Source organism: Emydura macquarii, unplaced genomic scaffold, assembly GCF_026122565.2.
Source record: "Emydura macquarii macquarii isolate MOO-44397 ecotype Brisbane River unplaced genomic scaffold, CSIRO-AGI_Emac_v2 contig_1043, whole genome shotgun sequence".
Taxonomy (NCBI): domain Eukaryota; kingdom Metazoa; phylum Chordata; order Testudines; family Chelidae; genus Emydura; species Emydura macquarii.
Window position 1 is genome coordinate 13,033,330 of NW_027131180.1, and position 14,638 is coordinate 13,047,967.

Below are 14,638 nucleotides of genomic sequence, written 5' to 3' on the forward strand. Positions count from 1 at the left end.
TGACAGCATCTCTACAAAAGAGAGGAAGGGACAGTCGCAGCCCCAAGAAGTCTACATTAAGAAACAAACAATACTTATTATCTGTAGAGGTCTAATGGATGACCACAGGATTCATTACAAGTTCTGTGACTATGTCATGTGATTAGCACTTTGACCACCACCTAATATATCATGTACATTTAAAGGATATATTAATGAAAAAAGACCACATCACAAAATAACGTCTTTTAGGGAAACCAGTCTCTCCAATACTTGTCAAGCAATTCACTTTATTACAACATGGTGGGGGTGTATCTTTCGGCAGAACTTATGTTCATATCAACACACGCAGTTCTCCAAATGACAGTCTACCAAAGCAGCAACAGCAGATAATACATTGAGATGTGTCAGATTAGAAGTAGAACTATATTTAAGTTCCAGTCAATATAGAGATCAGGGAGAATTTCAACGTAAAGGTTTATTTTACAAGCACACATGCTGAGTGTATAGAGGCTTTGACTATTAGATGAACTGTGAAGTATATTTGTTTTATTTAGAGGTATAATACTCTGTATATGTTTAAGAGTTCAACAAACTGAACAAAAATTTTAGGAAGCTACAAGGTCTAGAAAAATTATCACAAAGCTAGGAGTCCAGAACTTCCGAGTTCCACTCCGAACTCCAACTACTTGCCTTATCACTCAAACTGATCTTTACAAAACTCTATGCCCCAAGTTTCAGTTACCATCTTTTGCTGACAACTTGACGGTTTCTCTCTCCTCCTGAACTTGGCTCCTCTATACAATTTCATATCACTTCGTTTCTCACTGTATTCTTTTGGACATCACACCATTTTCTCAAGTTAAAAGTCAAACTGAGCATCTCATCTTCTCTCAAAGCATCTCCTGTTTCTATTTTCACTTCTCTTTTTTACAACTTCATCAACTTCCTGATAACTTCAGATCTCAAGCTCTGGATCATTTTCAACTGTCCTCACCTCCTTTGCTTCTCATATCTAGACTTGTGCCAAACAATTTCTCTTCCTATATCATCCTCAAAATTTGCTACTTCATCACTCTCACTGCTAAAACTCTTGCAAGCTGTCATTTCTCACTTAAACTGCACTGCAGAGGGTAACTGACTAGAATTTTATTATTCTAGTCAGTTTCTTTCTGCAGCCCCTTCCAAACCACAAACCTTTATAGCCTTTACCTCAAAGGGAAATATCAATTTCAGCATGATTCAAAGGCCTTACAGATGCAACTGACTTCAAAAAGAAACTGACTAGAACTGTTGCTTTGTCTTTGCAATTAAGTTTCAGTATAAAGAACTTGATAAGCACGAAAAAAGACTGTTACTTACCTTATAACTGTTGTTCTTTGAGATGTGTTGTTCATGTCCATTCCATTGTATGTGTGTGTGTGTGTGTGTGTGCATGCCCTCGTGCACAGTTACCAGAACTTTCTTCCCTTTAGCAGAACCTGTAGGGCCAGCTCCAGTGCCGCCTGGAGCCCCATGCACATGCCGCGGTATATGAAGCGCTTCCGACCCTACGCCCCCTCAGTTCCTTCTTGCCATAACTCCGGGAGCGGGCACTGGCGGGGGGGGGGGGGGGGGGAGGAGTCATGGAATGGATATGAGCAACACATCTTGAAGAACAACAGTTATAAGGAAGAAGAAAAGAAGGTTACTTACAAGTGCTTGCTCATGTCCATTCCATTGTAGATGACTCACAAGCAATACCTTGGAGGTGGACTAGAAATACAGATAAGCTGCCTGCAGCACCGCTCTGCCGAAGCTTGCGTCATCCCACACCTGCTGGATGATGGCGTAGTGGGACATGAAGGTGTGCACAGATGACCAGGTGCAGCCCTGCAGATGTCTTGCACAGGCACTGTCGCTAGCAAGGCTGTAGACGAAGCTTGAGCTCTGGTTGAATGGGCTGAAATCACCCCTGGAAGCGGCACCTTTGCTTGCTCATAGCAGAACTTGATGCAGGAGGTTATCCACGATAATATGCGCTGGGTGGAAACAGGTAAGCCTTTCATCCAGTCAGCCACGAAAATGAACAGTTGTGTAGACCTCCAGAACTGTCTCATAGACTCAATGTAGAATGCCAACACCTGTCTGACGTCTAATGCGTGCCACCTCCTCTCCTCCTCCAAACCATGTGGCTTAGGAAAAAACATGGGGAGAAAAATGTCTTGGTTATAATGAAATTGGGAAACCACTTTAGGCAGGAAGGCCGGGTGTGGCCTCAACCAAACCTTGTCTTTATAGAACACAGTATAAGGGGGCTCCGAGGTCAGCGCCCTAATCTTGGAGACCTTCCTTGCCGAGGTAATGGCCACCAGGAAGGCCACTTTCCATGACAGCAGCAGTAATGGGCAAGTAGCCATAGGCTCAAAGGGGGGCCCCATGAGCTGCGAAAGGACCAGGTTGAGATCCCTGGGAGACACCGGGTCACGGACCTGCGGATAGAGCCTCTCCATCCCCTCTGGGAACCTAATCGTTATGGGGTGGGAGAAAACTGATCTCCTTTCTAAAGGCTAGTGGAACGCCGATATAGCCGCTAGGTGGACCATCAGGGAGGCCACGGCCAGCCCTTGGAATTTTAGTTGCAAGGTTTTCTGTTACCCAACAGAATTTGCTGGACTTGCGTGGAACAGGCTCGCTCGTCTGCGCTCAGCCACTGAGTCTCCACGCTGTGAGGTGCACGGAGTCCAGGTCCGGGTGCAGCAAGCGACTGTGATCCTGGGACAGGAGATTGTACCATCTCGGAAGCTCCAGCAGGGGACGATCGATAAGTCCAGCAGCATGCCTGGTGCGGCCAGGCTGGCCCCACTAAGGTAAAGTTCGCTTTATTCCTCTTGATTTTCAGCAGGACCTTGTGAAGGAGAGGAATGGGTGGGAACACGTACATGAGGCTTCCCGACCACTGCAGCAGGAAGGCATTGGAGAGCGACCCGGCCTCCAGACATCAAAGGAGGCAGAACTGCTAGCATTTTTTGTTCCATGCAGACGTGAACAGGTCCACCTCAGGATAGCCCCACCGCTGGAAAATCAGAGACCACCTTCGGCTCCAGCGACCAGTCATGGCAGGGAAAGAACGACCTGCTGAGGCAGTTCGCCTCATCGTTCCTCACTTCCGGGAGTTGAGAAGCTATTATGTGAAAATTGTGCTTCACCGTCAGATCCCACAAACAAATGACTTCCTTGCAGAAGGCTGAGGAGCAGGTTCCCCACACCTGTTAATGTAATACATGACTGCTGTAATGTCTGTCGGTACCTACACCACCTTGTGAGCAATAAGGTGGAGGAACACTCCACATGCTAGTCGAATAGCCCGTAACTCTCTTACATTGATATGCATGCACCTCTCCTCCCTCGACCAGACTCCTTGTGTGCTGAGGTTGGTGCTGATATGGGCCCCCCATCCTAAGTCCGAGGCGTCCGCTATCAGGGTAACCGAGGGGATTAGCTCTTCGAACGATACATCCCTCAACACTGCCAAGGGACTCCGCCACCAGTCTAGTGTGGCCAGGATGTGAGAGGGAACTGACACCACCCAGTCCAGGGAATGTCTGCTCGGGGCATAAACTGATGACTGAAGTGGTCTGAGTCTTAGGCAAGCCAGCTTCACCATGTAAGTGCAGGTCGCCATGTGGCCTAACAGCTTCAGACAGTGCCTGGCTGTTGTCGTTGGGCAGAGGTGCAGGTGAGCAATGATGGCCAACATTGACTCAAATCGTGGCTGGGGCAGGAAAGCTCTGGCTTGGGAAGCACCTAGGACCTCCCCGATGAACTCTATTCACTGCACCAGGGTTAAAGTGGACTTCTGCTCATTTATTAGCAGACCCAGCCAGCAACAGGTGACATTTCAGATCTACACTGCTCTGGACCTGAACCCTAGACCTGCCCCTGATTAGCCAGTCATCCAGGTAAGGGAAAATTTGGACCCCTCTGTGCCTCAGGTGCACCACCACACATTTTGTAAACATCCTTGGGGCCAAGGAAAGGCCAAAGGGCAGTGCTGCAAACTGGTAGTGGGAACCAGCTAACGAAACGGAGGAAACACCTGTGGCTGGGGAAGATAGAAATGTGGAAGTAAGCGCCCTTCAGATCGAGGATGGCATAGCAGTCTCCTGGATCCAGGGAGGGGATGATAGAGGCTAGGGAGACCATGCAAAATTTCAACTTCTTGAGAAATTTGTTGAGACAACTCAGATCTAGAATTGACCTTAGACCCCCTTTGGCTATGGGGATGAGGAAGTACCTCGAGTAAAACTCTTTTCCCCTCACGTCCAGTGGAACCCTCTCTATGGCCCCCAGGCTGAGAAGTATCTCTACCTCTTGAATGAGGAATTGCTCACGAGAGGGGTCTCTGCAGAGGGACAGGGTGAGAGGGTTGTTGGGAGAGGTAGAAGCAAACTGGAGGGCATATCCTGCTGAAACCATGCCAAGGATCCAGCAGTCCAAAGTGACCTTGGCTCATTCGGACAGGAAGGGAGGTAGGCGCTCAAGAAGGGACGGGAGGGATCCAGGGAACAGACTGGTACACCACCCTCGGATGCACCTTCAAAACTTAGATTCCCCTTAGATTGCTAGATTGGCTAAACGACCCTTGCTGGGGGGCTGAGGAGGACCCTGGCATTGGTTGATGTCTCCTAGATCCCCCATTTCTATCCCTCTGCCTGTAGGGCGTGAATCGTTGAGACTGGTACCTCTGCTGTTGCTGGCCCTGAGGATGGGTCTGGAGCCTAGAGGTCTGGGGAATATAGAGACCCAACGAGCGAAGCGTGGCGCTCAAGTCATTCAGACCATGAAACTTTGCATCTGTCTGGTCTAAGAACAAGGCTGACTCATCAAAGGGGAGGTCCTGGATGGACTGTTGGACCTCCTGTGACAGCCCCGAGGATCGCAGCCACGAGCACCTGCGCATGCAGATGGCAGAGGCCATGGCTCTGCCAGCCTAGTCTGTTGCATCCGAAGATGCCTGTAATGCCACTCTGGCTACCGTGATGCCTTCTCCAGGTTGGTACTAAAGTCCAGCGCCTGGTCCTGGGGCAAAGCATCCGCAAAGTGCTTTAGCAAGTCCAAGAGACTGAAACTGTACCTGCCCAGGAGAACCTGCTGATTGGCAATTTGAAATTGCAGGCTTGCTGTTGAATAAATCTTTCTCCTGAACAGGTCCAGCTTCTTGTTATCCTTGTTTTTTGGCGTGGAGCCAGGCTGTCCCTGCCTGTCCCGCTGGTTGGCCACATCTACCACTAGGGTACCCAGAGCAGGGTGGGTGAAGAGGTACTCGAACCCTTTTGCCAGGATGAAGTTTTTTTCTCTGCCCCCTTGGAGGTTGGGGCCACTGATGAAGGGTCTGCCACAGGGCCTTTACTATTTTCAATACCCTCTCATGCACAGGGAGGGCAACCTGTGCTGGGGCAGCAGCTCACAGGACATTAAAGAGACTGTCTGATGCCTCCTACAGCTCCTCCACCTCCAACCCCAAGTTGGAAGCCACCCTTTTGAGGAGTTCCTGATGTGCCCTGAAATAATCCAGGGGTGCTGAGTATTCCTGGTTAACCGCCCAATCCGGGGAAGAGGATGAGGACTTGCAGGGTGTGGGTGGTGGCATCTCTGCCTGCTGACAGGGGGGCCCCCAACAGAGGTCCCTTCTGGGGGGGTCCAACTCGTCATTGGAAACCAAACGATGGCCCTTGTCTGCAGTCGGTGGTGCGGACTGTACTCCAAATGACCTAAACGACTGCGGGCCTGGTCCGACTGGAAACCCCCAGGATCCCCAATACGGCCGTTGGGGAGGCCACTGCTTCTGAGGCTATCCCTGGGCTGCCTGAGCTGAAGGGTGCTCCAGCACCTTTTGTTGGTGGCGGCGGCTCACCCGGAGTTTGTCCTCTCGAGAGGACCCGGACTCACTGTCAGACGATCATGGTGGGGCTGCCTCAGAGGTTCCCATTGCATGGTGCCGAGCAATGGGGAAATAGTGACCCAATCTGTGGGTGCTTCGGCACACAGGAGAACGGCCTCTCGGTGGCATTGATTGCGATGACAATGATACCTGGCACTGGTGCCCCAACCAGTGCCAATGTGGGGAATCATGCTCCGACTGCAAGTTGGAATGCCTGGAGTGTCGCCTGTGCATCGAAGACTTGCGGCGCTGCTTCGCTCTCAATGCCGAGTCAGCCTCCGGCAATTGGGTTCTGCACCTCCTTGGTGTATGGGCAAACTCCTCGGTGCCAGGGAATAGTGCCAACTTTCCTCTGGGGAGCGGCCTCCTGCAGGCAACCCTGATGGGTGCTGCCTCCTGACACGAACTTCACCCAGTGCCAGGGATTGTGACCGGTGCTGGGAGTGCGAACTCGCTCCTTGCACCGCTGATGTATGGTGCTCTGGTGACAGTGACCTGGAGCGACTTCTAGGGGAGCGATGCCACGTCAACCCCTCCATTTGTGGTGACCGGGTTGTCGGAGATCTCATCCTCGCTCCAGGGATCGCTTGATCCAACCAGGGGATCCCAACGCGGGCTTCCCCTGCGACACCAGCCCCTTCTCTCTTGGCAGAGGCCGGGTTGGGGGTATGGGCAAGGCCAACAAGGTCCATGCTGCCTGAAACACCTCCGGTGTCGATAGTGCCGGCAGGTGTAGAGATGCCCCCCACTCCCAAGAGTCAGGGGTGGCTCTCTAGTTGGAGATTCCTGCAGTGATGAGTGAGCCTCCACAGTCTGGCTGGGGTGCGGCACCAGGCTTGACCCCACTCTCTTCGGTTTAGGGGAGTGACCCAGCTCCGTACGTTGTTTGTACTGCTTTTTCCTTGATGGAGAGGAAGAAGGCCGGTGCCAAGGCGGAGCCGGTGCCGACGGCGCGCTCCGTACCAATACCACACTCAGTACCAAAGCAGAGCGGGTTGGTTTGGAGGCTCGTCGGAGTGCCACCTCCATTAGTAAGGCTTTCAAGCAGATCGCTCTGTCCTTTTGAGTTCGGGGCCTGAAAACCTTACAAATCTTACACTTATCCTTGTGGTGAGCTTTCCCCAGGCACTTTAGGTAACTATCATGGGGGAGGTCCGCTCAGCGAAAAGGCCTTCCTGCAGGAGGCACACAGCTTGAAGCTCGGTTACCGGGGCATGCCCCGCTCCCAGCAAAGTCCTAGCTGAGACTATCCTAAGCTGACTAACTATACTATTAACAACACTTAAGGCCTAATCTATCTAACTAAGTTAAACAAACAAACAATTAGGGTCAGAACAAAAGGGAATGAGCACTTGCGATTGCAAACCAAGGCAGTTCCAGCAACTGTCACAGGCGGAAAGAAGGAACTGAGGAGGCATAGGGACGGCAGCACCTCATATACCATGGCATGTGCGCGGGGCTCCAGAGAGTGCCAAAGCCAGCCCTACGGGTTCTGTTCAAGGGAAAAAAGTTTCGGTAATCATACACGAGGGTGCACACACATCTACAATGGAATGGACATGAGCAAGCACTCGAAGAACTGGCTAATACTAGTCCGTTTTAATCTACCTCAAGATCTTTTCACAGAAAGTTGCTTGTCATTTTGCCTTCTTGGTGCCTCAGGCTATTGCCTATGTTATCTATGCTTAAAACAAGCCCTTTTCCAATAAACTTGATTTATTACGTGGCATTCTTGTCCTATACTAAACTAATTCCAAAGTGGAGTGTTAAGTGCTGCTGATTTTGGAACAACATGTAAAAATTCATGTCCTCACCCACTGTGGTTCTTAAAGATTCTATAGACTTTTCTGCACTTAAAACATGACAAGGCACAAATGTACCACTGTAACAGTGCATTGCAGACCTATGCTGATAGGAGGGATTCTCCCATCAGTGCAAGTAATCCACCTCCCTGAGAGGAGGTGGATTCTTCTGTTGACTGATAGCTGTATACATGGGGATTTAGATCAGCTTAATTACACCATTCAGGGATGTGGATTTTTCACACCCCAAACAATAGAATTATGCTGGCCTAATTTTCTAGGGTAGACCAGACCTAAGAAAGGAACTTAGGCCCAATAGCCTGGCTAAATTAGTGTCTGAATAATAGCTTCCTTGTCTTCCAAATTCTATTGTTTCAACTGAGTACAGTATATTTTAAAATTTATTTCTTGTCCTGAACTGTTGCATAATGTTATTGTGTGCTGTTAAGTAGTTGCTGAGATTATTCCAGCAGCTCCATGGTTAAGGTTGTATTATGTTTTACACAAAGCAAAGTTTAAATCCCTTAAATTACAGTTAAACCTCACTCAGATCATTGCCAAACTTGCATACATTTAAATGAGGATAAAAATCAATATTCTAGATAATTTTCATGCTGTATTCAGTTGTAGTTTGAGATTTCTAAGCAATCTGAATAATTCATTTTGGAATCCTTTTTTCCTACAAGCCTAAAATTTTGGGTCTGCATGGCTTCATTTCAACACTTACGTATTTCTAATTTTCTGCATTAGTAAATCCTGTAAAACATACCAGCCTCATATGATTTTGGAAAAAAAAAAGTGTGACGTCTAAACAAAGATATGACAGTATATGGCATACTTTTTTCAGATATCAGAGAAGCAGATGGAGAAAGTTTCTCTGCTATGGGCTCCTTGGCACAGAAGAAAGGGGAAGTAGCCGATGACCACTGAAGCTGAGTAAGGTACACTCAGCGTGGGCTGCATAGAGTGCCAGGATGAACGCTTTAGTAATGAAGTAGGCAGGAGACACAAGAACTTTTCTTTACCTGACAGATCTGCTATGACTTGCTAAGATTCCTGGGACTGAGAACCATAGCAGGTCTATCAAGTGGAGAAGGCAGTAAAGTGTTCAGTGCTTCAGCAGAGAAAGTCATTCATTACTCTTTAGCCATCCACAGATGGTCCTCTCTACTCTTTGCTGCTCCCCCATAACCCTTGCCTTAGCCTTGCTCCCCCACCACAGCCCCATACCTTCCCATTCTCCCCTCCACCCCAACCTTAGCCCTACTCTGTCCCTTCTTCATGCATGGATGTGTTATGGTTTGCAAGAGAGGAATCCTGGTGATGTAAGTTATAGCAGGTTAAGTGTTAGGCTGAGACAGGGAACAAAGAGCAGTCAAAGTGCACTCTCTAGGATAGTGGCAGGAAACCAGAGTTTAAGGTGAAACCTCTGGCAGCTCAGGAGGTTTTTTAAAAATACTTGGCCAAAATCGGGCATCTGGCAGTTGAGAGTTCCACATGTACCTAAGAGGAGTCTGTGGAAGTAGGTAAATTTTTAAAAGGACATTCAATTGAATATAGCAATACAGGATTTCTTTGTTGACAACTTTGAATTCACTGTCATTTTAGCCTATCATGCAACTACAAAAGTTAAAAAATTAAATGAGTTAGAAACACAGTTACAGGGATAAGCTTGACACTACTAAAAGCTGCTGAAGGAGTACCAGCAGTAAAATGAAATGTTTAGTCCCACCAGGCCCATTGGCCATCAAATCCCACCCAGTGTGGCACCTATAAAAAAGGCAAAGAAAGACTTCAATATTGATTTTGAAATAGCACATTATTTGACAATCAGATCAAGCATTCAGAATCATAGCTCACATAAAAGGGACCGCTTTTATATATAGTATCCTTTAAAACACTCTACTGTAGATCTCCCTATAAGAATCAAATCTGCAAAGACTTATTTATAGCATTTCTATTTTTAACCACAAGTCAGTGCAACTGAAATTACTTATTCCATCCCCTCCTCTTTATCCCCAGGGATTAATTAGAGTACATACCTGGCTACAGCTTCACTGTATACAAAACCAGCATCTGCTCTCTTTACAATTTCAAAACACAGATCTGCTCCATCCATACTGTGGGTAGAAAGATATGAAAAACGTTCTTGTAAGAAAACAGATAATAGGCTTTCAAGTCCAACTACAGTAAAATATTTCAGAAATATGTTTATTCAATTTGTATAATGCTCATATCAAAAGTGCTTTATTCATATGTACAATTCATAATTAAACAATAACACATTTAGCAAATATATCCAAAATGACATGTCAACTACAAATTCCCCAACCCAAAACATCTCATGCCCTCAACACCATTAAAAGTCTGGGAAAGTAGCCAGCCTCTAGAGCATACCCTAACAGTCAACAGATTAAGGCTTAGTCAGCGCTAGGTGGAAAAACTAATTCTAGAACCAACATCTCCCCAACAAAAACACCATACCAGCAGGTCACTGATGGCCTGCTCAGACACTACAGCTGATCTCATCTGCCCCAGTTGGATGCACTCTCTCTAACACACAGGCCCCCAGACCACAGAAGGATTTTTTAGGCTAGAAATCAATAACCTGAATAGACTGAGAAATAAACTGGAAAGCCATCACAGTTACTGGAGCTCTAATGTTGTAATGCTCGATATGTGGAAGCTCTGTCAAGAGGGCAGATGTCCACATTCTGGGCTTGCTGAAGCTAAGCGATCTTCAAAGTGTACCCCAATGTAGGGTGCTTTAAGTACTCCAACTGGAAATAACAGGGGCACGCATGGATGACTATGGCAAGATCCATGTCCAGGACAAATGGCTGCAATCTTCTACTCCAGAGCAAATGGAAGAAGCCCTCTTGGCCTCTGATGTTGGAGTTGGATAAACAGCTGAGCTGAAGGGCTCAAGAGAACCCTAGATTATAAACTTTAACAAATGGCAAGACCCATATCCGAACTCTTAGTGTGTAGGGGCAGATATCACATCTGCTAGTGTTTCCCCTTACCAATCAACTTTGTCTTATCCAGATTTAGGTTCAGCCATCTAGCTCTCATTCAAGCCTCAGTCATGGCCAGACAGGGGAAGCTAAGCAACCACAGCATGAGACAAATTAAATGAAGATATACAGCAGTGTTCTCAAAATACTACTGGCAGTGGAACCCACACCAAATCTGTATATCCCTTACTGTTCTTGTATACATGCTGAACAAGAGATGTGAAAAAGACACTCCTATGGTACCATACACAGCAGGGCCCTCAAAGCAAACATCCAGTTACACAATATTATCCTACAAGTCCTTTCAAAGAGGAAAAAATGAAGCCACACAAGTACAACTGTATTTACACCAGGAATTGCAGTTGTATGCAAGGCAATCTCAGTCAGATACTGTATTCCAAGGAGGGAATTCTGTTCAAACTGAATTTTAAATAGTGACTTTCAGCCATATATCCCCAAAAGGGCTATAGTCTTTCCAACTAGTATTCTCATAGGGATGATGTAGAAGTCAGTCAGTTTAGCACCACTTTAGTCACTCTGAGGTGCACCTGAAAAAAATGGCAGTGCATATTGTATTTTTGACACTGGTTCCTTGGTTTTCCTACCTAATTGCCCATAAAGAGATAAGATGGGTGGGTGAGGTGGGTTATCTTTTATGGGATAAACCTCTGCTGGTGAGAGAGACAAGCTTTCGAGCCACACAGAGCTCTTCTTCAGGTATTCAGATATTCTCTAATATTCTGCAACTGACATGGCTATCACTAATTGCCTATATTCTCTAAATCCTGATCTACACTACAAATTTATGTTGATATACCTACATCACTCAGGTGTGGAAAATCCACCCTGCTGAACGACAGTGTTATACCGACCTAACCCATAATGTGGACAGCACTGTTGATGGGAGGTCTTCTCCTGTTAGCATAGATTGGGGAGGTGGAATACCTATGCTGATGGGAGAAGGTCTCCTGTCAGCCTAGTTAGTATCTTCTCTAAGCGCTGCAGCAGCGCTGTAAGTGTTCACAAGTACTAAGGTAACCTAACTTTCAATGAGAAGTAGTAAACCACTTGTGGATTCATGGATAATATTACTTTTATAAACTTCAGACTATAGAAATAAACTTGTCAGCAGTACAGTATTCTCCAGAACTAAGCAGACTGATTGAGATTTATATCAAAGTGTGCATCCATTGCTTTTTAATTTTACTTTTTATTTGGTGGAGGGGAGGGTTAGAGTAGAACAGAGCTACAGGAGTTAACACAAAATCAAAAATGAAGACATGCATTACAAATTGGGCATTCAACTTCAAACATGGTGTTTACTTGCCACAATAATAATCATATAACTCTTTCACTTTCAACCACCCTCACACTTCAGCCTCCCTCTCCAAAGGTCCGAGATAAAGACAGGCTTAGCAGCATATCTACAAAGTTTACATATCCAGTCTTTAGCAGACCAAGAGAGAAGGAAGTATCTGCATAGGAGATCCCTTATGAAAAGTGACCTCTAAGCAGTTTTCCTTACTATCATTTAAACTAGTGGGTCTCCAGCTTAAGCACCTTCAACTGATCACAACTGCAGAGGCATTGCATCAGGGGAGAGGCAGACTTTCAGACAACTGGATTCCAAACTATTTATGGTTTCAAGCAACACCTTGAAAGCCAGTCAAACTAAAAGGCAACCAGTTCAGATCACACTCCTGTGCTCTCAACACAAAGCTCTGCTTAAGTGTACAGATGTAATCTACACCAACTTCAGTTCCCAGGATAAAACCTTTATGTAGGGGGCGCTGCAGGAGTCTAGCCTCAAGGTAACAAAGTATGGATAACTGTAAAAAGATCTGTAACCAAAGGAAACTTGCACTCATCTTACCAGGAAAAAAACCTATTGGCCACACCTGTTATGTGAGCATCCAGCAGCAGCATCAGAGTTAACTAGCCCTACAAATTGTAAACCTGTATTACAAACATTGGCTGCACTTTCTTAGGCTAATATAATCCTCATTAATTCTTCTAGTTGTTACCCCTATGTTTCCATTATTACATCAGTCTTGTCGGAACTAAATTGCAGACATCTAGCCCTTATCCAAACCCAAATCTCTTACACAGAGAGAGTCACTCATAGCAATCTGTACTGCAATGCCATGGTCAGAGATGATGTAAACATGGGGTGTCATCAGCAGTCCTGAGACACCTCTGCCAATGTCTCCTTACTAACCCTACTGGCCTATGATGAGCTAGACAACTGACAAGGTAGAAGACTGAAGGGCCCTTGGCATGACAGATTCTTCAGAGTAGAGAAGGAACTACATTCAGACCTCTCCTGAAGGAGCAGAGAAGTCACATAAGAGTGACTCCATCCATACCTGCTAGGAATTGCAGATTAATCAAAATTCAGTTGTATCAAAGATTGATATCAAAGGGCAATGGCATCAGAACTAAAAGAATCAGTAAGGACACTCTTTCCCCACATATGACTAAGATGAGATAATAAACTAGAGCCTGTATTGTAGATAATTGAATACCACCACCAGTTTTCATCCTATATCCATTCCTAAAACTTTATTTTCTGAGGTCAAGAAAATCTGAAGATTCCCTACACCACCACAGTTGTCCAGTTGCACCTTTTTAAAATATGAACTTTCCCCAAGAAGAGGGATCAGACACAGGGTGATAGCAAGATTGACAGCATCAAGTAGTGGTTTCTTGACCAAAGGCTTTACAATAAGATATACGTTTATAATGCATTGTGTCCTCAAAAGCTACTATAAACACCTATCTTTAGGATTGTTCTACTCAGAAAATAAATGTGCTCACTTTAATACTCTTCCTACAGATAAATGGCAATTTTCAAAAGTGACGGGAAGAAAATCTCCCTTGTTTTAGAAAATTAAAGTCAATTTGAAATTGGTTTGATATTGTTAAAATGGGCTACAGCATGTGAGCAGCAATGCTTTTAACATTTTATTCAATCAGTTCAACTACACTACTCTCACTAGCACAACCAAACTGTCTGTATTTTTCCTCACTCAGACTTTAACTGATCAGCTTTCCATGAAAGAACCTTACTGTAAGAGATTAATTTGTTTCATGTCTAAATAGTGTTGTCACTAAAAAATATACTGCCTTAAAAGTTTAAAATTTATGATGGAAGTCTTTGCTACCATGAAGCATACAAGCTGGAATCTTGGTCTCTGCTATGGCAAACACCAGAAAATTCAATGTGCTTAGACAGTAAGCTAATAATTATAGCAACGTCTCAACCAGTACTTCAACTAAAAGACAAATTTTGTAGAAACTAGAGCGTTTCACTACATGAAAGTTGTATTTTACTAGAGCATTAAGGACTTGAGATATTGGAAAAAAAGAGGTGCAAGAAGCGCTTCTCTTAACCCCACTTTTTTTCAGATTTGGACAGACCATGTCAACACCAAGCCAGAAAGAGCTTGATGCCCAAGCATGCAATACTGTCTAAAAATTCTGAAAATAACTAACCTGTGTTACATTCTACTAAAAACTATGTTTTTTGTTTTGGTAAAGACAGAATCTAGCACCAGCCAGAGTTCTAGACACACATTGGTGATGTGGAGAGAAAGGTGTTGTGGAAGTCGAAAGGCAGCATTTTCCTTATACATCCCCAGCACTCAGTTGTTTGATGGTTTGAGAAGGTGCTCATACATGGAGCAGGAAGTACTCTGTAGCAGGTTTCTGAGTAACACTGAGTAATGTTTTACGTAACATTTCAATACGGGCTGTCTTCTTTATATTCGCAGATGTACTAATAAAATTGCTTATGACAGACTGATGATTCACCAGGTTGAAGTCAGAGTTTGAGAAACACTGCTCTACGGCACTGAACAACTTTAGGGCCTTGTAATGGTGTGGTGCCTACCTCTCACGAGCACCCCTTCTGGTCG

General features: G+C 45.5%; 1 protein-coding gene across 4 annotated transcripts in view; it reads right to left on the bottom strand.

Moving 5' to 3' along the window:
* CASK (calcium/calmodulin dependent serine protein kinase) overlaps positions 1-14,638 on the bottom strand; it is a 410,160-nt gene that overhangs the window by 208,995 nt on the left and 186,527 nt on the right. For all 4 annotated transcript variants that reach the window (XM_067545145.1, XM_067545148.1, XM_067545147.1 and 1 more), the window contains exon 4: positions 9,747-9,824. In XM_067545145.1, coding sequence (XP_067401246.1) covers positions 9,747-9,824 — 78 coding nt within the window. The remainder of the gene's footprint in view (positions 1-9,746; positions 9,825-14,638) is intronic.